This window comes from Pygoscelis adeliae, unplaced genomic scaffold, assembly GCF_000699105.1.
Source record: "Pygoscelis adeliae isolate BGI_AS28 unplaced genomic scaffold, ASM69910v1 Scaffold108, whole genome shotgun sequence".
In the NCBI taxonomy this organism is placed as follows: Eukaryota; Metazoa; Chordata; class Aves; order Sphenisciformes; family Spheniscidae; genus Pygoscelis; species Pygoscelis adeliae.
In genome coordinates, this window is record NW_008825498.1 from 1376599 (window position 1) to 1397419 (window position 20821).

Here is a 20821-nt window from a genome sequence, read left to right on the forward strand (position 1 = left end):
AGTTTAATTTTTGTATCTAAATTAGCTGTCTTCAAAACTATGCATGGAAAGATGTTTCCATCTTTTTCTGGTTTTAATCATTTTAATGAAATGAAGTTCTCAAGTTATATATTCCTTATTTAAAATCATAGGCTCCCAGCCTATATTTCAATGTTTAAACTGAGATTTTTAGTATAAGAAAAGGAGCTACTGGGCCTAAAACTTTAGAGAAAATAAGGCAACTTACAGTAGCTTTTGACTGGCCAGTGATTACTGTTTTTAATAGGGGGGGTTGTTTGTTTTTGAAGTAAATGTTGATGATTGATTTATTTATTTTTTTTTTATTTTGCATATGACAGTACAAAGCGGAGAAACAATTTAATTCCTTTTTGCAAATGGATCAGTAAGCTCTGGGGGGGCATGGGGGGGTGGAACCCACAGCAAACCAAACAGAAGAAAGTAATATATTTATCGCATGAAAGGAAGCAAAGCTTTGTAGTAAAAATTATTTGTCTAGTTAGACAGGAAAGCCGTGAGGGAGCGAAGAACCAAGGACGGGTTCTCAAGCCTGAGGTTGTCCTCTCGTCTCTGGATTCCTTCTGAAATCTTAGTGGAACAGCAGACCTGCCCCAAAGCGAAGGAGATGTGCACGCTGCAGCCCAGCACCCGGGGGCAACGTGAGGTCCCGCAGCAGGCTGTGGTGCTCAGTGAACTGCTCTGGCAGCGGCGGGGGTCTGCTCTGTACTTCCTGAGGCACCCCAAAGGGCGCGGAGACCTTACCTCTCTGAATATGGGGTAAAGCTGAGACCTGCTGGGAAAGGCAGGAGCACCCAAGATGTGCAACACGTGTATGGTCCATATTGAGCATATGCACCGGTTCCAGCTGAGTGACGGGGAAGGGTCTCTTCAACCAGAGGAGCTGGGCATCGCTCAGCTCAAAGCACAGCTCCGTTGACTTGAGGTGGTGGTGTACCTTTCTTCAAAGTATGTGCCAGATCTCAAGCTGCGTGTTAAGAAGGCAGGATTTCTGAAAAGGCTGGTTTGTATTAACCAAATACCATCACGCACAGCTTTGTGATAAGAGGCAGAAGTAGATTTGAATCCTCAGCTTCCTTAACCATGAGGTTTCCTTTCCTGCAAACCCATAGCCATTGGCTTCTCTCAGCCGATTTCTTCATCAGAGGAGATGGGGCCATGCAAATGGCAGCTTCCATCGTTACAGTATTCATTCCTAGAGCGCCTCTGCACTGAGGAAGGCAGACATGCTTTGTAGAAATTAGGATGAGCATGTAATTAAAGATGTGTGTTTGTAAGGACATCAAATAAATGTAACTGGGTTGAATTACGTTCTGCCAGTACTTGGATGTTGAGTGCTGGATTGTGCAAAAGCTTTCTGCTCTTTAAAAGAAGACAAATTAATTAGAAAACACAGAAAAGCCATCATACGGATCATGAACAGGATTACAATCTATGGGTGACTGCCACTTTAGTTGCAGACTAGCTAATGATGGTTGTCAGCCTCTTTGTAGAGTAATAGAGTAGAATAAGTGTTGCAGCATTTCACAAATGCTTTCTGAATGCAAAGGAGCGATGTGATGGATTTGAGTTCTTTTCCAAGTTCTGGAAAGAAGCGTTCTTTCCTGGGTGGGCTTTTTTCTTCCCTTTTTCCTCAAGGTTGATTCATTCTGCTTCATTCCTATTGAAGCCTTTGCACCACCTTGTTCTGGTCTTGCTCTTCTCTCCTTCCCACAGCTATTCCAGCATGTTCGAGCTGTTTCTGTGTTCTTGTCTGGTTTTTACTTTTCTGCTCAGCCCTCTCTGCTCTAGCTTAGATACAGGTCACCTTCTCACCTAGCTCATATCAGACTCTGTTTTTTAGGGGTGGTCTACATGTGCCTTAGGTCTTTGCGTGCCTGTACTGTCTCATTTTTTTTCCCTAACACAAGTAATTTTCACTGTTCTCTGCCGTCTGGTTCCATATTTGTCGAAGTGTGGACTTCATTGACATGTTTATTCTGGTTTGACTTTTATCCCTCTGCATTTGAGTGGTAGGATTCCCGCTCCTTGTGTCTGCTTTTATTATCTAACTCCCTCCCGGTACAAGCAAATGCGACAGCAAAAGTCCTTGGAATCACCGGACGGGCCATTTCTCAATTGCTCTCTGGGGATGGGGCATATGGAGGCGACCTGTTCAAAAGTAAAGCCTCCCAGGTGTTGGGGTGTTTTAATTTGGGCTGGAATTTTAAGGGTTTTGTGAATGTTTGAGAACTATGTTTTTTTTTAAAATGTGTGACCAAATCTGGTCAGACTTCCTTGAGGAGAGGAGAAGGAATTTTCCATGCAAAAGCCAGCCCACATACAAATGTTAAGCCCACATTAGGGAGCGTGGATGTTCTGGAGGGTTTCCGAGTAAAGGCTTAAAAAAAGTGTTATTTTCTAGCTTCATCTGGAAAGTGGCTGGAACCCTGTTGGACAAAATTTTCTGTGAAATCATTTTAAGTTAAGCATACGGTATAGAAACTCCATTTTAAAAATTTAAAACTGTGAAATAAAACTCAACAACGTGCCTTATAGCAGGAGGTGTCGAGGCAGCCTTCAACAGGTAACACGTCAGGTTTTGGCTATGTTGTTTGCACGTGCTAAGTAAGATTAGCCTCTGAACTTTGGCACAACCACTGTTGGTTCAGCCCTGATGATTAGAAGCAGCTCGAAGGTGATTACAATACGTTGTTTATTGTTCTAACAATGATTTTTTTGTTAAAGAACTAACCCTTCATTTGTAGATGGCATGTATGTTTACATAGGAAAACCAGATCCTGAAATGAGGAATAGATGTTCTTCTCCTAAAACGCTGGGGTGAAATGATCATTTATTACTGTAAATATGTATCAATATATGGCTTCATTTGCACAGCTTCTTGCATAATAGTATCCCAGGAGAAAACTCTGATGATACTGGAAAGGAGGTTCTTGTAGGACTCAGTGCAGGCTGCAGGGAATGTGACAGTAATGAAAACAATATGGAATAAGAGCATTTTTTAAGAGTCAATTTTAAAGGCTAGGATAATTGTGCAAGAAACTTGGCTTCAGAGATGTGTCAGGGAAGTAATCTTGACCTAGTCAAATAGGCCGTGAAAAATCCATACAGCTTTACTTACGTTTTACAAAATTCATTGGTTAACTGTTTCAGAGTCTAGTGAACTTGGTGTGCAGAACTGTAATGTTTGAGGATAAGGGCAATCTGTTTCTTGCAGTTATGAATATTATGTTTGCCAGTATCCCATAGATCTTAATTAAAAGTATTTTTATCCTTTTTTTTAGCCCTGGAATGAGATCAGATGTAAGCTCCTCTCCATCCACAACCTCAGCAACTACGGGACCACCTCCCAAGCTTTGTCTTGTTTGCTCTGATGAGGCCTCTGGGTGTCATTATGGTGTTCTTACTTGTGGCAGCTGCAAAGTGTTCTTCAAAAGAGCTGTGGAAGGTAAGACATGTTTTGATGAATTTGCTGTTTAAAAATATAAACCCCATGTACATGTCATCCACACTCAAAACCAGTCTGTTTAATCTTGCTGGAATCCATGGTTTTGCTAGAAACCTAGTGGAAAATCCCATCCATTCTATCACTGATCTTTTCATAGTGAATAACATTGATAATGGTGTGATTATCTGAAGCATAGATTCCATTTACATTTATAAAATGCTCCCATTCATTCATAGTGTAAAAGGATGTATTGTTGTCTTGGCTTTTTGTTTCTTTCGTTTTCTTTCACTGTTGTTTTTGTTTATTTGTTCTATTTATATACAGATATTTGTGTGCATTAGATTTGTAAAGTTTGTGATTTTTATGTTTAATGTTAGGTGGTTTTGTGTATAAAACTGTACATGAAACTTTATAATCTTGCATAGAAGAGATTTATCTAGCTTTACAATTTTTCCTATAAGCAATACTGATTATATTAAATACATGTCCACGTGTGATATTTGCAGGGGTAGCTAGATAACAGGAACATGTGTGTAGTTTTGGATCATCAAGATTTCTCTCTAATCACAGGAAGAAAATCGTTCTAGAAAATAGAGATGATGGAAAACTAAATGTGAGTCTGTAGTGTGTATAGCAGAATAAGCAATTTGTGATTTTGGGGCTGCATAAGCAGCCATTATGTAATGAACTAGGTTCTACCTCAATGTCTGACTCTTTGCTTCAGTATCAGAGAGATGCAGAAAAGCTGGAGTATGTTCTCAGTGTCTCTGAAAGGATAGCAATTCCTCTATTCTGAAATTACGTTGTTCTTAGTTACAGCCTTACAGGGTTTCCTGTCTCATGCAGCCATTCCTGGGTATTTTGAAGTGAATCAGACTGTCATTTTTTGCTAACATTTTTGCAAGTTGGTTTTCACTGGGGAAGAGGGAAGGCTGACAAAGACAAGCCACCATTCAGCCTTTCAGAAGAAGCACTTTCTCCCAGTTCCCAGCTCACTGGATGCAATGGGGAGCTCCGTGGAAATGCAGAGCCTCTCGGAGCGATCGGAAAAGTCAAGTTTGTATCACAGTTTCTGCTAGTCACAAGGGGAAAGGATGTCAGTTCTGTGGGAAGCTGAAGCTGTATCTGAAGTATAATGAGACGATATGAGCTCAAGTGCAAAGCACTGAGCTGCTTGTGTTCTCCGTGACTCCCAACTGGTCCTGTCTGGAGTTGCGCTCCCATTTAGAGCCAGGCTCTTTATTTGAAGCAAATAATCACCTGTATCTTCAATTAAAATAAGGTCACTGGATATCCCTCGGAAGAAGTATTATATGGCAGCTGAACACATGTCATAGCGATGGTTTTGCCTGTCCTCAGGCTTAAACAAATCATGAAAGTATTGATACGTGAAGAAGTCAATCCAGTAATTCCTTTTGATCAGTGATGCAACTTGCCACATCTTATATCAACTGTATTAATGTTAAAAATGTAAGCAGGCTTATAGCTGAAAAATTGCAATAAATTTCTCAAGGCTTACCTCCACTTTCATTTTTATTGTTCCACAGATTATCCCAAGCTTAATCCTTCCGATTAGATATTGTGGATGTTTACAGGAGCTCTTCCAGGATCTGTTAGTTCTAGAATGCACTTTAAGGAACAAATAATTTGCTTTTGTCTCTTACAGGCATTTTTCTTATTAGGAACATATGTAAAAAGAATTTTTCTTTAATATCCTTTTTATTAATAGCTGCCAGGCACCTGTTAGTATACAGATCAAGCTGACTCTGCACATTGGTTATCCAGCCTTTAGCCGGAAACCCTTTTTCTGTAGCTTTGTCTACACACGTGTATACTGTGATGGAAATAGTCACAAAAACTGAAAGTATCAGTATCTAGAAAATCAATATAAAGTGTATTTCTTTCAGCCGAGAGTAGAACTAGAGGAGAAGAGGAAGGATGAAGGTGGAACAGCAGCTGTATATTTACACACAGTTCTTCATGCAAACAGGCCTTTTTTCAGGAACCCAGGATGGCCAAAACCATCTTGTTCTAGTTCTTTCTTTCATGATGCTTCAGAGCCCTCGCGATTCATTTTCTCTGGTTCCAGAACCAACCCTGTTCACCTCCCAGCATGTTACCCCCACCCTGCTGCCAACCCAGATCTTCACCACTCCTCCCCGCCTCCGCTTCCTCACCTTGCTTCAGGTCCTCACACCTCTCCTCTGCTCCAGGTTCCCCCGACACCTCTGCCTCCTGCTGTGCTCCACATTGTCCTTGTTCTTCAGCATTTTTAATTCCATCTCCCAAAATCCTTTGTCTGTAATTTCTAACCTTTTTATAGGCCGGTGTGCTCAAATGAGCAAAGACTCATTCAGTCTCATAGTGCTTCAGAGCCCCAGGCGCCGACTTGTGCTATGGGCACTGCAACGTTGAAGAATGTTTGGCCTCTCTGTAAAATGCCCCTATCTGCTGTAAATTCCCTTGGAAATATCTCCATTTGCTCACTACCAATTTTTACCAGTATCTTGTTTGTGGAGTATATTTGTCTGTTTTTTGAAATGCATTCCTTTGTGCAACTGGCATGTCCTCTGGGCAGCAGTCAGACGGCATGAAGCAGAAGGTGGAATCAACTTCCCTTCATTTTTCCACAAAATGTTCATGTGACAAGAAGGCTTTAATATAATGTAATACAAAGTAGCAGCGTAGCTTTCACCTAAAAAAGGCAAGCATAGGTAAGCAGTAAATACAAGAAATCAAACTACTTTCACGGAGATGAAGCTTTTTGTTAGGAAAAAAAATGGAACAGCTCAGGAAGATCTACATCTGAAACATCCGTATTGACTGTGTGAAACCATGGTCTCAGTTGAACAACTTTGAGAGACATGAAATTAAAGCCTCTGTTCTGCTACAGTGATGACAACTATTCATCAGTGCATATTTCGTGTGTGTGCATGTATATTTGTTCTATACGTGTTAGTATGCTAATGGTAAACAGAATCGTGAATCATGGATCTATTTTTTAAGTTCTCTTAAACACAAAGATGACACAAGGGTCAGTAAGGCTTCCTCTTCTTCAAAAGAAATAGAAAGGGGGGCTCATTCAGAAAAATGTTCAGGGCTTCCTTGGAATATCAAGGAACTTGAAACACTTCACTGGAGAAGTTTGACTAAAGCCATAGTAATGGACTCTGCTTACCCATAATTTTCACAGCTGACTTGAAACAAATTCCTTAACCATGCTCTTTTTCTGTGAGAAGATTCTTAGGCTCCATTGTTAATAACTCAGCACTTGGAAAATATTTTTGTTTCTCTCACTGTTACACTATCTGGGCTTTGAAATACAGTGTAAAAGCCTAGGTAGCGGCTTTCTCCCAACTAAAGAAACATCTGGTTTTTGATACCTATCTGAGAGAAGGATATATCTTTTAGTAATAACGTTTCTCTAAAGTTATCTTGAGACAATCATTCAGATCATTAAGAATAGATACTACTCTTCTGTTGTTCTGCTCTTAACAGCTAAGGAAAACAGTTATTTTTTATATGTAGCTCAAGTTGCCATATTTCTAGGGTCAGTTTTGCTCTGAATCTGTGAATCCATAAAAATGTCAGAGAACTTAGCTTGTCCAGTTCAGACTCTAAGTTAAACCAGAGGAGGTTTCGTGACTTTCAAGATGGTGAAAGCTATGTCTATGTATCTGTAGAAATGTTGACATGTATACTTTCAAAATGTGTTTATGAATGTTGTTTACATCTCTTGTGAAACTATTTAGGGAAATTGGAAACATGCTGTAGAAGATAGCTTTGAGGAATGTGAGAGAAAAATAGTTCTAAAAATGGAATTTGCCTGATGTTAACAGAGAATAGGATTTCTTCCTAAATTTATTGGCTTTGGTGTCATATTAGAAATCTGTTCAGTGTATAGATATATGAAGTCATATGGATACTGATCGTATTTTTTGCAAGAAATTAAGTACAGTAAGTAAAGACATTACGTAGTCCCCAGATCCTTAATGTTACTGAATGAACAACTTCATCTACTACTCTAATTGTAGAGCTTATGGTTATTTTGTTTGTCTTCGTGAATACAGGGCAGCACAACTATCTGTGTGCTGGGAGAAATGATTGCATTATTGACAAAATTCGGAGGAAAAACTGTCCAGCGTGCCGCTACCGGAAATGTCTTCAAGCTGGCATGAACCTTGAAGGTAACTTAAGATGCTCAAATCCCTTTTTTATTTTTGAGTCCTAGACAATAAAGGTCATGCTACTTATGAAGCTAAAGCAATTATTTGAGCAGCACTTTAATATGTTAAAAATAAGTACTGCATTCTATGGTGTGTGTGAGCATTTTAATGAAAAGCAAGATTTTTTTACACTAAGATTTCTCCTATACTTTCCTATCCGTACTCAATCGCTCTGTCTCTCAGTATGTTCAGCAGAAGTGAGTCATACGCACAAACCAGAGTTATTTTTTATTCCTGTCAGCACATATATATCTTGTTGCTTTTTCACTGAATCTGAGACAGCAGAACTCTAGGAGAACTCTTGTAGGGAAGTGTGACGCCTGCCCATCCTTACTCAGGAGAGTGACCTGACACTGAAACCACAGATGAGAGGGAAAGCCCAGAGACACAGATCTAAGGTTGAAGTGGAGCTTATATCTTCAAACTGAAGAAAAGGAAATTACTTTTGTTCATGCTGTGGATTCTTCTTAAATATCTGTCAGAATCTCTCTAGAAAAGATTGGTTAAATAAATAAATTTAAATGTACCAGTACATATTTATTCTCCGCTAAGTCCTGGATGGCTTATGAGAAACTGAAGAACACATCAACTAGAGATTTAGCAGCAGTTGTAAAATGGCATAAAACATTTTTATTAGTGTCAGCTACATTTTGTGCTTGATATTTTTTCCTTGAGCTGTAGATATTAATACAGTACTTACTAGCATAGTTATCATGGTGATACTTGTATAATCAAAATTGTCAGATAAAATAAAAATGTCAAAAATGAATTTGTCAGATACAAATACGAACAGAGTTTCATTTCAGTCAGTGAAAATATCCTTTGCTAAAATCTAAGTGGTGAATTATGTTGAAGAGATAGATGATACTCCTATTAGAGTCTATGTTAGCACGTCCTTTCTTCCTCTTCTGCTTCCAACCTCTCTCGGGAGGACGAATCACCAGTTTTTCTGCCCTGCAGGTGGCTCTACATGCCCTGCCCCTTCCTTCAGAGCAAAGGGAGAAAACCCAACGGTCTGAAATGCTTCCCCTCCTATGACGTGTTTACAAGTACATCCCATGCTTCATGGTAGAGATTTGCAGGGAGGAAGAGAGGGAGGTGGCTGGTCGGTTTGAGGTGTTACTGTGATCTCTGTGCAGGATGTGAGTTGCATCTCTTAACGGCCAAAATCTACAATAGTGGGTTCTAAAATAAATCCCTGAAGTACGTGAGGTTGTCACCGCATGTCTCCCAGGAGCTAGATTTAGCTTGTCAGACACTCCCGGTGGGCTGAACCTTGCACTTCAGAGATAATAGCAAGGCAGTCCACTTGCCTGTCCTTGGTGTCCAAGGTGGAAAGATGCAATGCCCTGCTGGGGCTGGTGTGGCCAGTAGCAAACAGAGGTAAGAGTAAAGCCCACAGAAAGTTCAGAACAATGCAAAACCCCACAATTTTCATTTTGAAGTGGAAAAGAATACATTTTGTTTTAAGACTTGTTTCTATTTTTTTCTCTCCATAGTTGTTTTCAGTATATATATATCATGTTCATGTATTTATCTATATGAATAAGCACCTTATTATGTCTATTACTCTAATAGTAAGCCTTTCCATGCATTTCCTGCATGCAATTCCTGCATCAATTTATGTGAACTCTTTTTAAAGTAGACACCAATATAGCTGTCTCAGGCTCGAGGACATGTTATTTGAGTTGCCTTTCTGCACCAAAAAAACCTAAAATTGAATGACGTCTGATACTTGCCACTTTTCCGCATGTAGTTTGGAGCCCTTCCAACTATAGTTTGCTTGCCTGAATTTTGGCACAGAGAATCCTAGAGAATAGTGACTTTTTGGAGGATGGATATTGTTATATAAGTTGTTGGAAAAGGCAGGGGGGAAGCTTTTGTGACTGAGAAGGAAAAGAGATCTAGAAACTCAGCAACGCAAAAATAGAAGAACCCAAGGTAGTGTGAAACAGTGAAAAACAACCATGAAAACAACGATTTATTGGACAGATCTGAACAGATGGTGAATTGGTCGTACAGAAGATCTTGTAGAAAAGAAAACTGGAAGGCAGCATAAAGTGCAGAAGAGGCTAAAAAAAGAGTTCCTTTTATTTTGGCTATTTTAGGGTCACAGCTCAGGAATTACTGTTCTTTAAAAGATAATTAAATTTGCATACTTTTTAGACAGTAATTTCTTTTTGAAAAGTCATCTGGTGTATCCTCAGTGCATGAATAATGGTTATAAGCAAACCAGTTAATGAATAGCAAGAGATCAAAATATCCGAGCATGTCAGTCTGAAGGCCCCTTTCACTTAGCCTTACTTGCTGGTAGACTTCTTCCATGAATCTGTCCCGTCACATCTCGAGTACCTCTAGGTTTCTAATACCTACAGTGAATTTCACTGTTAGGTAATGGGTAGCAGACTAACTTATTTTTAAATAAATGAAGTCTACCATGCAGTATTTTAGTTCTTACCTGCTCTTGTGCTGAGACAAAAGTGGCTCCTCGTACACTAGAAACATGTTGCTTGATAATTTTCTATTACAGTCTGGTTTATCATCAGTCATACCTTTGGCCCTACTTATCACCCTTTTCTGGAACTTTCTTGTTTCTATTGTATGGTTTTTTTGGGTGTAGGGGACTGGAAAAAACTTAGAACTATCAAGCTGCAGGTACCAGAGATTTATACAGTAGAATAATGATATTTTGTACTATAGTCTTTATTTCTTTGAATTCTCATTTCTGCTTTCATTGTTAATTGACCCTAGGCATTCTTTGGCACCCTTTCTCTTTCTGATGTGTTTGAAAAAAAATTTATTGTTAGGTTTTATGCCTGTAAAAAGTCATCTCATAATTTTTTTGGCCTTTCATACTGCATTTTATAATTAAACTGTTGGCAATTTATGGGTTTTTTCTGTCATCTTCATTTTGAATTTATTTCAGTTTTTTGAAGGATCTCTTCCTCTTTCTAATATTCATTGCCCTGCTCTGTAACTGCAGTGGTTTTCGTCATTATAAATCCCATTTTAGAAGTGAGGTGCATGGTCTCCTTGTCTGTCTGACAGTGTTTGGCCTTCAGCACAGTGGTGGGAACGTTTCATCATCTTCCAGGACGGTGAACTGCCTGCGTGGTTCAGGTGCACAGGCCATCTGCCCAATGGGCAGGAAACCTGTGCAATAAAATAGGAAGCCTGGACAATCTCGCTGGATGCCAAACTGCAGGGGTGGATGGGTTTTTTTGGGGGGGGTTGTTTGTTTTTAACAGAAAATCTTGGATGCTTTTATTTCCTTGCCGAGTTTATCTGTAGGGGATTATCTTCCGTAATTTGCCCTAAGGAGCTGGTTTTGAATTTGTGGTATTTTTATATTTGAAAATAAATGGTAAAGAAATACATTAACTCAATCTTCTTTTTTTGTGAGTTACAACTATATATCTAAGACAGGTCTAGTAACGTAGCATAATAAAAATTCTTGCATAATACTTTGTCTTATCAGATACACTTTTGTTTATCGTTTTACCGGACTTTCTGGGCTGGAAATACTCCATACCAGGTGTCTGCATTAAGCTGCAGGCATGTGCATGTAAATTTAAGTCAAAGCAGTTCGTTTGCTTTTCACAGAATAGAATCATAGAACCATTTAGGTTGGAAAAGACCTTTCAGATCGTCAAGTCCAACTGCTAACCTAGCACTGCCAAGTCCACCACTAAACCATGTCCCTAAGCGCCACATCTACACGTCTTCTAAATACCTCCAGGGATGGCGACTCAACCACTTCCCTGGGCAGCCTGTTCCAATGCCTGACAAGCCTTTTGGTGAAGACATTTTTCCTCATGTCCAATCTAAACCTCCCCTGGCACAACTTGAGGCCGTTTCCTCTTGTCTTATCGCTTGTTACTTGGGAGAAGAGACCAACCCCCCCCTCGCTACAACCTCCTTTCAGGTAGTTGTAGAGAGCGATGAGGTCTCCCCTCAGCCTCCTTTTCTCCAGGCTAAACAACCCCAGCTCCCTCAGCCGCTCCTCATCAGACTTGTTCTCCAGACCCCTCACCAGCCTCGTTGCCCTTCTCTGGACACGCTCCAGCACCTCGACGTCCTTCTTGTCGTGAGGGGCCCAAAACTGAACACAGTATTCGAGGTGCGGCCTCGTTCTTTTGAGAACAAGGATGATGGGGCAAAAAATGCCAGAATGTTGAAAGGATTTTGGAGCAGCCATTTCAAAATTTAGATGAGAATAACAAGAAGCTCTTTGGTCCAAGCAAATAACTGTTGCTATTCCCCCATGACAGTCTTGGCAAATGTGGCCAGTGTATAAGCCTTTGGGAAAATGCAATTTATACAACGTCCATAGAGAATTTCTTATCTTTAGCAGTTAGTTTCTGAAGTCTCTGTCCTAGCCAGTGGGAGAAACGCGGTCAGGAGGGGGATTTTATATGTTGTTAAGCTACAGAGTTGGTGCATTTCTGATGATTAGAGATTCTGAATAGGTCAGTAGAAACTTTGAATGTGAAACCACATTACATGATGCTTTTATGTGCCTCTGATTTATCTGGAAGTTTCAGAACAGAAACCAATTAATTAATTGAGACGCAGGAAAAGAACTGGGTTTCGTTTTGGTCTCGGTTAAATAGTGTGTTCAGTGTAGCAGCCTGCATCCAGGAGAGCTGAAAGCCAAGTAGGAGACTCCATTATTGACAATATGCTAATAAAATTGTTGCTCCAACTTTTTGTAGTTTACAGTTAACGTCTGTGTGTGATGTTTTATTTATTTGGCGAATGAGTTTTATGGTTTAATTACGCAGCAATGATTTATATGCAAGAGAGTTGGCAAAAGAAAAACCTCCTCCTGCCCAGCATTTTCAAAAAAATGTTTTCCCTGGCTCAAGAGATTGAATAACTTCTTACCCATTAAATATATTTTTTCCTTTCTTCTGTATGGTTTCTATACTTAATATTCTAAGGAACTTATAACGTGCGAAGTCCTGCAAATATTTCCAAACAGGTGTCATGCTGTCACATAAAGTTTCACTGAAATTTTGCATGTAACAGAAATTGCAGGATCAGGCCTTGTAGTTGTACTACCTGCAGGTGTTGTTTAACATTTTAAAACATTAACATAAATGTGACTTTCATTAAAACATATAATAAACTTATTTTCACAGGAAGTTTAATTAGAATTGAAATGAAATTATTTACAGATTTATGAAAAAATGCTTTAAGAGTTTCAACTGTCTGATCTACAACTGCAGGAAAATGGAAGCAGCATTTCCTCTGTTAGTTTTTATTGCTGCGTGGTCACTTTCCATTATCTAACCTGTGACTTACCAAAACTTTCCTAGCTCGAAAAACAAAGAAGAAGATAAAAGGAATTCAGCAGACTAACGTAACGGGAACGCGGGATGTTTCCGAAACGCCTGGAAACAAGAGCATCGTTCCTGCCTCCCTGCCGCAGCTGACCCCGACCCTGGTTTCCCTGCTGGAAGTGATCGAGCCGGAGGTGCTGTACTCGGGCTACGACAGCACGCTGCCAGACTCCAGCTGGCGGATACTGTCAACCCTCAACATGTTGGGAGGACGGCAAGTAGTAGCCGCAGTGAAGTGGGCAAAGGCAATACCAGGTAATAGGCAAACACGTTAATTACGAAGCGCAGTCTATTGTACTTAAAATCTCTCTTCGTATTTGGTATCCTTCAAAGCCTTCACAGATAAAGCTTTAGTAATATCTGAGCTGATTCGTGTCTCATACATCTGGAGTGGAAAAGCAGAAAAACACGGATGCAAAAATTTGTTTACTAGGATTACAAGTTACGTCATTTTACTTGAACCCTTTGACCATTGAGTGTTAAAATTCATAATAAAATAGAGATTTGTTTATAAAAGTAATATAGAGAACTATTTTCATTAGCTCTAGCTGCACCTCTTAGATAATTATTTCTTGAATATTTTTAGCAATGAGGTTCTCTTGACTTTTACAGACTGGTGCTGCTGTACTGGCTTGTCTGGGTCTGCATTCATGGATGGTTCTTTTTTTACTACTCTCACCATACCTGTAGTTTTTTCTTAACTGAAACAGGCGTTTGAGCGTGCAGTCCCATAGTGGAAGCCATGATGTTCATTGTCTCTCAAGCACTGTAGCTACACGATTAAACTGACTGTCACCTGGGGAATGTAGGAGGTTTGTTGCTATTTTGGCTCCCACCTGAAGACACAGTTAGCAATTGCCTTACAGAAGAAGTGATGTCAAATCTCAGCCTTGGACATAACTCATAACATCCCGTAGTATGTCTTTACTTTCGGCCCCGGCTTCTCCCAAAGCTGAAGATCTGTTTATTCCTGACAGAACAAAGACTAGTGTTTTTCTCCCTTTCACTTCTACTCAGTACAGTTAGTTACCTGTTTCCAAAAGCCCTAGCAAACACACCTCCATAATGCATATGTTGCCCAAGAATAACATCACATAACAGGTCTGCCAAAAAAAAAAAAAAAAAAGTCTGATAATGACATTTGAGTCATAATGGTGTCTCTTTTGAGGCAGGGGAAATAGATTAACAGTAGGAAAGAAAGGCTAGTAAACTCAAATATATGTGTCCAGGGAGATTTGTATGTGTGTCAAGGCTTTTCTGTAACGGGGAATTACGCTGAGTGAGCCAAGGTCTGCATTAGGAGAAGTTCACCTGCGCACACTTTCTTCTGGGACAAGTCTTCAGGAGACCATCCTGGTATTCACAAATACAAATTTAGATACCGTTTTTATAAAACAGTTCTGTGTTCATAATCTCTTCTGAACAGTTTCCCTAATTAGACAAACCCTTCAGGTTAGAACATATGCTCTTAATGAAAATGCCAATCTTCTCTTTAATAATTATATTAATAGGAACTATTCTTCTCATTATTTTTTTTTATTCCTTTTTTTTTGGTTGCTAAGGTGGTTCTTCATGAGTATTTAACTTGTATACACTGCTACTGGTTGTACACCATCAGACATACTAACAGTAAGCCAGCATTGGTTGCTAAACCCTTTAGTTGGGATTTCAAAATAGCCTTTTCCTGAGGAGGGTTTGAGCAAAGATTTCAAGATTTGATCCAGTAAGTTTGAAATAACTTTGAAACACTTGGCTTGTATTTTAGAAGTAGTAAATGGCAGTTACCGCTGTCTCCAAAGGCAGAAGCTCTTCTTGAAGTTGTTAGACATACCCAGTTTTGTTACCTATAACCTACTCAACGCTGTCTAGTTAAACGTCTTCAGGAAGCAGCACTGTTATGAGCTCTTTACATGTCAGATGATTAATAAAATTAAATCAACTTGAATTCAGACTTCAATAATGATTCAATGTGGCACAGTATTTTCTAACTAAATGTAGGCAGGATCTGACAGGAACTAGTGTTGCAAATTAAAAGCTGCCTACATTTTAAGACTGTTTAAGGGACCAATTTTCAGATTTTACACATTTCCTTATTGTTTAATCGTCTCTGTTCATGCTACATATTATTACAAGATTAGACACAGTGATGGTAACCAGTGCAATACGTATTTTGTAAGTTCAGTGTATGATTGTTGTTGAATAAACAAAATTTGACACTACACCACTTATTGTCTAGTGGACTGCTCTCTCAAAAAGTAAAAAATACTGTTATTTTTGGAAGATAGCCAAATGAATTATAGTGTATTTTAAATATAATTGTTGTCTTTTATAATCTATCTAACTGACCATCAGTTCCAGATAAGCGCACACATATATTCCGATTTTTTTAACATTACATCCCCTTTTAATACCTGTAGTACCTGTCAAGAATTATCCATCTGGTACTCTGTCCATCCACAAAGTAACTGACATCATGGTCGTCAGAGCCCGGCACTTTCAGTGTGCGTGCGCTTTTGTAGACGGGGTGCTGAGAATTTATTTTGAAAATGTATATATATAAATGTGAATATAATGTATGATGCAAAGTTCAAGAGTTACTCTTTCTGTTGCTCTCTTTTGCCTGTTTTTCTGTGTTATATATGTTTTGTGTGGTCGAGAGTTACACATTCAAACCAGCTCAAGGCCGAGTTGTACTGAAGCCTTCTATTCAAACCGCTCAAGACTCGTACGTAGTCATATTGTCCAGAAGATGTAATTTGAGTCCTATGGTTAGGAACACTTAATTTCTACGTATGCAAAATTTTGAATGGACAAAGGATTCCTTAATGGTATGCTAAGTATTTGAATATAACCTTACTAGCTGGAAAATGGCATTGAAATTTTGCACCCCTTTTAAAGTGCTTTTTTTTTTTTTTCATTCAATAAGAACTTTCTCATAAGAAACATCTTACTGTTCTAATTCCTTTTTTTTCTTCCACCAAAAATCTAATCTAAAATACAGAGATACTTGACTGAATCAGATGATTGTAATATGGCAAGAAATTTTGTTATTTCAGGTACAGCCATCACAGTTACAGAAATTGTTATCAAATACACTTTTAGAAGTGGTAATCTACGTTGGCAATACAGAAGTTGTACTGATGATAAGATGGTCCTTTTCACAGTTACGTTTTTTTCATTTTTTGCAACGAATACTGTCACACCTCGATCTTTATTATTCTAGGTTTCCGAAATTTACATCTGGATGACCAAATGACCCTTCTCCAGTACTCATGGATGTTCCTAATGGCTTTTGCTCTAGGATGGAGGTCATATAAACAATCAAATGGAAATCTCCTGTGCTTTGCACCAGATCTGATTATTAACGAGTAAGTAAGACGTGAGTGATTTTCCAGGTTTCTCAGGGTGGTACTAGACTCCACGCAGTATTCCTGGGTTTTACACTTGAGATGTGAATCACTGGGTAGCAAATTCTTGCAGAGATCACAAATCGGTCTGTCATTTGCAACTTGTTTTTCTTTTAGCAGACTGCTTAGAGTTTTTAAATAAGTCAAATGGAAGAAAGGTATTTTAGATATTAAGTGTATTTATATCAAGAAGTTTTTGTGGGAGGTGTTTGTACTAAAACGTTCCATATTGTGACTGTTCCTGCACCGTTCATTATAATCATTCATTTTATCAGAGCCAACACAGTTGAAGCTAAAAATATATCTAGGATGGAGAGAAAAGTTTGGCAAATTGCATAATGTTCTGTCATGTTTATTGTACAGAAGTGATAGTATGGTCCTACCAGTTTCACAGAGTTCTTGATCCGTTAAACGTTTATATCTGAGCCTGATTAAACTCTGGCTAAAAAGAAAGATTACGAATGGAAAAACTTGTCTGACATTTTTTTTGTTGAACTTTGTTATCGATTTTCAAGAAAAGTTGAATTTGCACCCTGCATCATTTTCCTTGTATTCTTCAAATTCATGTTGCGCAGTAATTCCATGTTGTAAAGGAGTGAAAGAGGGAATTCAGGATTGTTGAGGTGATGGGCAGAAGGCTCAATTTGAGATTCAGTTGGTATAAACATTTTGCGCAGACATATGCATAGTTATATTACTTTCCATATACTATTTCAGAGGTGTAGTAGCAGATCAGGTTCGGTTACGCCTTTCTGCCCCTAGTCTGGAGAGCAAACACTCTGTCTAAACCCTCTCCTGTAGGGATGTAGTCGGGAATCAGTCCCGATGGACTGTCACACTCTCCTGCCTTTTACTTTGAAGCCATTTCAGCGATTGTGTCCTTCATCTCGTATTTTAAAAAGCAGCTTCTTCAAGCAGGTGGAAGAGTGTCTGCGTGGTCTGTAACAGAGCTTTCAAGTGATCTTTCAGTCTTGCAATTCCAGTGTTGCTAGCAATATTTATAAAGCCTGTCGAGGCATTTTGTCTGTATTCTGAATTAGTTGCTGAAAATAGTCTGCAGATGTAAATCTTTGAGGTTGCTGGCCGGAGCCACTCAAAATCTAGTTTGCCAATCTGCAGATTCCAATTAATTTGATGCTATCACTATGGATTTGCCATTTCTTTTTTCATGAAATGGCACAGTCCATTTGTGGGGACTAAAACTAATAAATATAATTACACAGTGCCTTTGACACGTACAATCACAGAACTTTTTTAGCATCACAATTTCACTGACAGTATTTGAAGAGTGATGCAAGTGACAAGGTATTATTCATGTCTCTGTTTTCCTGTCTTTAAAATGGAGGCAGTACTAATCCCTTTAGCACATTTTGAGACAATGGTCTTAATATTTTTGTTGCTATTGCACTTCAGTATCGAATCTCCCAAATCTCTTCTCAGTTTAAAAAAAAAAAAAAAATTGTTACATTTGCTATGAGATTAGCCATTTACATTTCAGACTACTTCTTTTTCATGATTATTTATTTACTTTATTTTTCAGTGTAAATATTTTTCCAGGCTTTTATAAACTGTAATGGTTTCTTTATTATAAATATTTTTTTTAAAAAGGTGAGGAGCAGATGCCGGGTGAGGGTCCATCTGCGTACTTATGTTTATTAAAGTTCTTAGAATATGTCTCTGGAGTAAAATAGTCTCCGTGTGGTGGAATTGAAATAATTGATATTGTCACTAATAAGTGTAATAACATCTAATTTGCTTTAAGTCAGAGGTCTCCTGCAGTTTTATCGATGGGTCAAAACCACAGAGCTTTACAGCTAAGTATGTGTCGATACTCCTAAAAAAAACCTGCAAGGGTAATCCCATTATACTAAATATTAATTTTCAAATTCATTCTAGTTACAGTTTTGGTACATAAATTGTTTATCAAAATGACATTTGTTTTCAATGAAGTATGTAGACTGAGAGAACTGCAATTCCTTCTCCAGCGTGCTACAGGTTCCCCATAAAACACTCTCTGGTCGTAACTTTTTATGTACCATTCATGAATAAAATACAGCCACCTCTGAGTTAAACATCACACATACTGAATAACACATAAAACCACTGCATGAGTTATAAGAAGCTTATGAAGCGCAGTACCGCAGGGGAAGCCAGAGGGGCAGTGCCGTTGGGGAAGCATTGCTGATGCTAAAATGTTGGGTAGGACAAGAGAGACACAGACACCAAGAAAAAAATGCACTTGGATTTTAATGATCAGGTGTGTCCACTCTCTGCTTGATACATCATTCGAAAGATAGTACTGGGGTACATAATATCCCCTAAAAACCATTCTGGGGTTTATTCAGTGCTACTTTCTGGTAGGCATCTTAGTGATCTTTCACCCAAACAACTCCTTCCCACCCCTCACCCCCACCCCACCCCTAAAGTTCTTGCTTAATGTTTTAGGTATGCTAGAAACAGGTCCAAGGTAGAGTAATAAGTTAACTTTATTTGATGTAAGAATCAGATACTTATTAAAACCCGTTAACCATTATAAAATAAATAAAGGTAAAGTAGCATCCTCTGAAAGTCAGAACAACTCCATTACTTGATAAGTCTAAAAACAGTTGTAATATTTAATAACATTACAGTGAATTCTCTGGAATAATAGGAAAAAAATGAGTTTTCCTCAGAAATTTTAAAACTTGATTCCACTAAATACAGTTACACATAGGTGTTGTGTGTGTAACAGAATCAGAACCTTTCATTTTGATTGTCTGAAATCTAGAATCATGGTCATTTTTGCAGTTAACTAAAGCTGTTTGCATCAGATTTTTGGCTTCCTGTTCAGTAGTTTCAGATTTCTGCATGCAGATAAAGAGGTACAAGTTGTTCAGACTTGTAATTTTTGAGATCTGCAAATGACATTCCTACAGATCTGTTCTTTATATGAATGTTTTTCATTTGTAACTAAGAATTTGTTCTGGCTTCATATCTATTAATTGTAGTTTCAAAGCATTATTTCAGTGGAGGACTAGAACAAAACTATATGTCTTTACCCATACTCTGTGTTAGAATACAATAATTCCAGGAGGTCTTCCGTCTCTTCAAGCCACAGCCTTTAGATTGATGATGTACTTGTTTTTCTTAAATGGAAGTATAAACAAGTTGAGGAGTTGGCAAAAACTTCCAAGCCTCACATGAGCCCCTCAGGCAGACTTGTATCATTTCGGCCTTACAAAATAGTGGCAAATATTCACGTGGTTGGGTTTTCATTTCTGTTGCGTAATTTGAGTTTACACATCAAACAAAATTGTATGTATCACATTATGCTGTAAGTGATAAACATCTTGCTGTGTATATGGAATTACACCTATGCAAATCTCAATTAGTATGATTTTTTAAAATATATTTAGCCTGCTTTTCACCCAAAAAATTCCTTTAATTTTGCTTATAAACTATTGACCCTCAGAAGGGTCATAATAAAAGTATAGGTGTTATTACGTACAATGTAAATCAAGAAATGGAACAGACAAGCATCTTATAATCACATTATTTCTTCATATTCCTTTAGTCTATTGCTGTAATGAAGACACAGAGTTGGTCTCAAAGCACTTCCTTTGTGCCACCATTACCTGTAGCTTGCAGCAGCATAACACAGGTGAAGTATTCAGGAATGTGAATGCAGGATAAGTTATTGAGTAGTGGTTGCAGAGGAGTCACTAATACTTTATATCTGCTGCTGAGAGCTAAGGTTGCATAGCTAATGTTAATGGGGGCAGGAGGAATAATACATAACAACAGAGCATACAGTGCCTTCCGCTGTGTCAGTTGTATGGTTACAGATAAGTTCAATTACTTCTATTTTAATTTTCTTTGGGTTTTATGTGGGTTTCTAGAAACCATTTATTTTACTCAGTTTCTGAGCTTTAAAGACTTGTCCTCATATTTGGTACAATTCAGTGTCTTCAGCTTCAGGAAGAGAAACTCTGTCTTTGAAGGGTTCTCCAAGCCTTGGTGATTTAAATGGACAAACTGCAAAATATTTAAGATTGAATTCTTTATGGGGATAATAAGACTTTCTTTAGTTTCATGTATCTGCTAAGCATCTGAGCAACATCAGTCTTTCATGCATTTATCCTTGCAGCAACCCTTGTCCAGTATTATTCCTGTGTAGTTACCACTTACTTAGATACGGAGCAGCAAGATCCACTAGTTCATGTCAACACTTTTCAGGCAACTGTGTGAAACTGAGCTGTACGTAAAGAACCTGTCTAACCTGTTAAGAGGTTTCCAATGCTACATTTGCAGCTAACAGATCATTTGTCCAGCCTAGTCATTTGACCAGTCTTCTCCTAAAAATTTAATATTTATTGAATATTCCATTTTTATGTCTGTACT

At 38.5% G+C, this 20821-nt stretch overlaps 1 protein-coding gene across 1 annotated transcript in view; it reads left to right on the forward strand.

The window, feature by feature from the left end:
- Positions 1 to 20821, forward strand: part of NR3C1 (nuclear receptor subfamily 3, group C, member 1 (glucocorticoid receptor)) — a 71363-nt gene that overhangs the window by 38254 nt on the left and 12288 nt on the right. Inside the window, exons 2-5 of the mRNA XM_009331384.1 lie at positions 3300 to 3463; positions 7534 to 7650; positions 13011 to 13289; positions 16258 to 16402. Coding sequence (XP_009329659.1) covers positions 3300 to 3463; positions 7534 to 7650; positions 13011 to 13289; positions 16258 to 16402 — 705 coding nt within the window. The remainder of the gene's footprint in view (positions 1 to 3299; positions 3464 to 7533; positions 7651 to 13010; positions 13290 to 16257; positions 16403 to 20821) is intronic.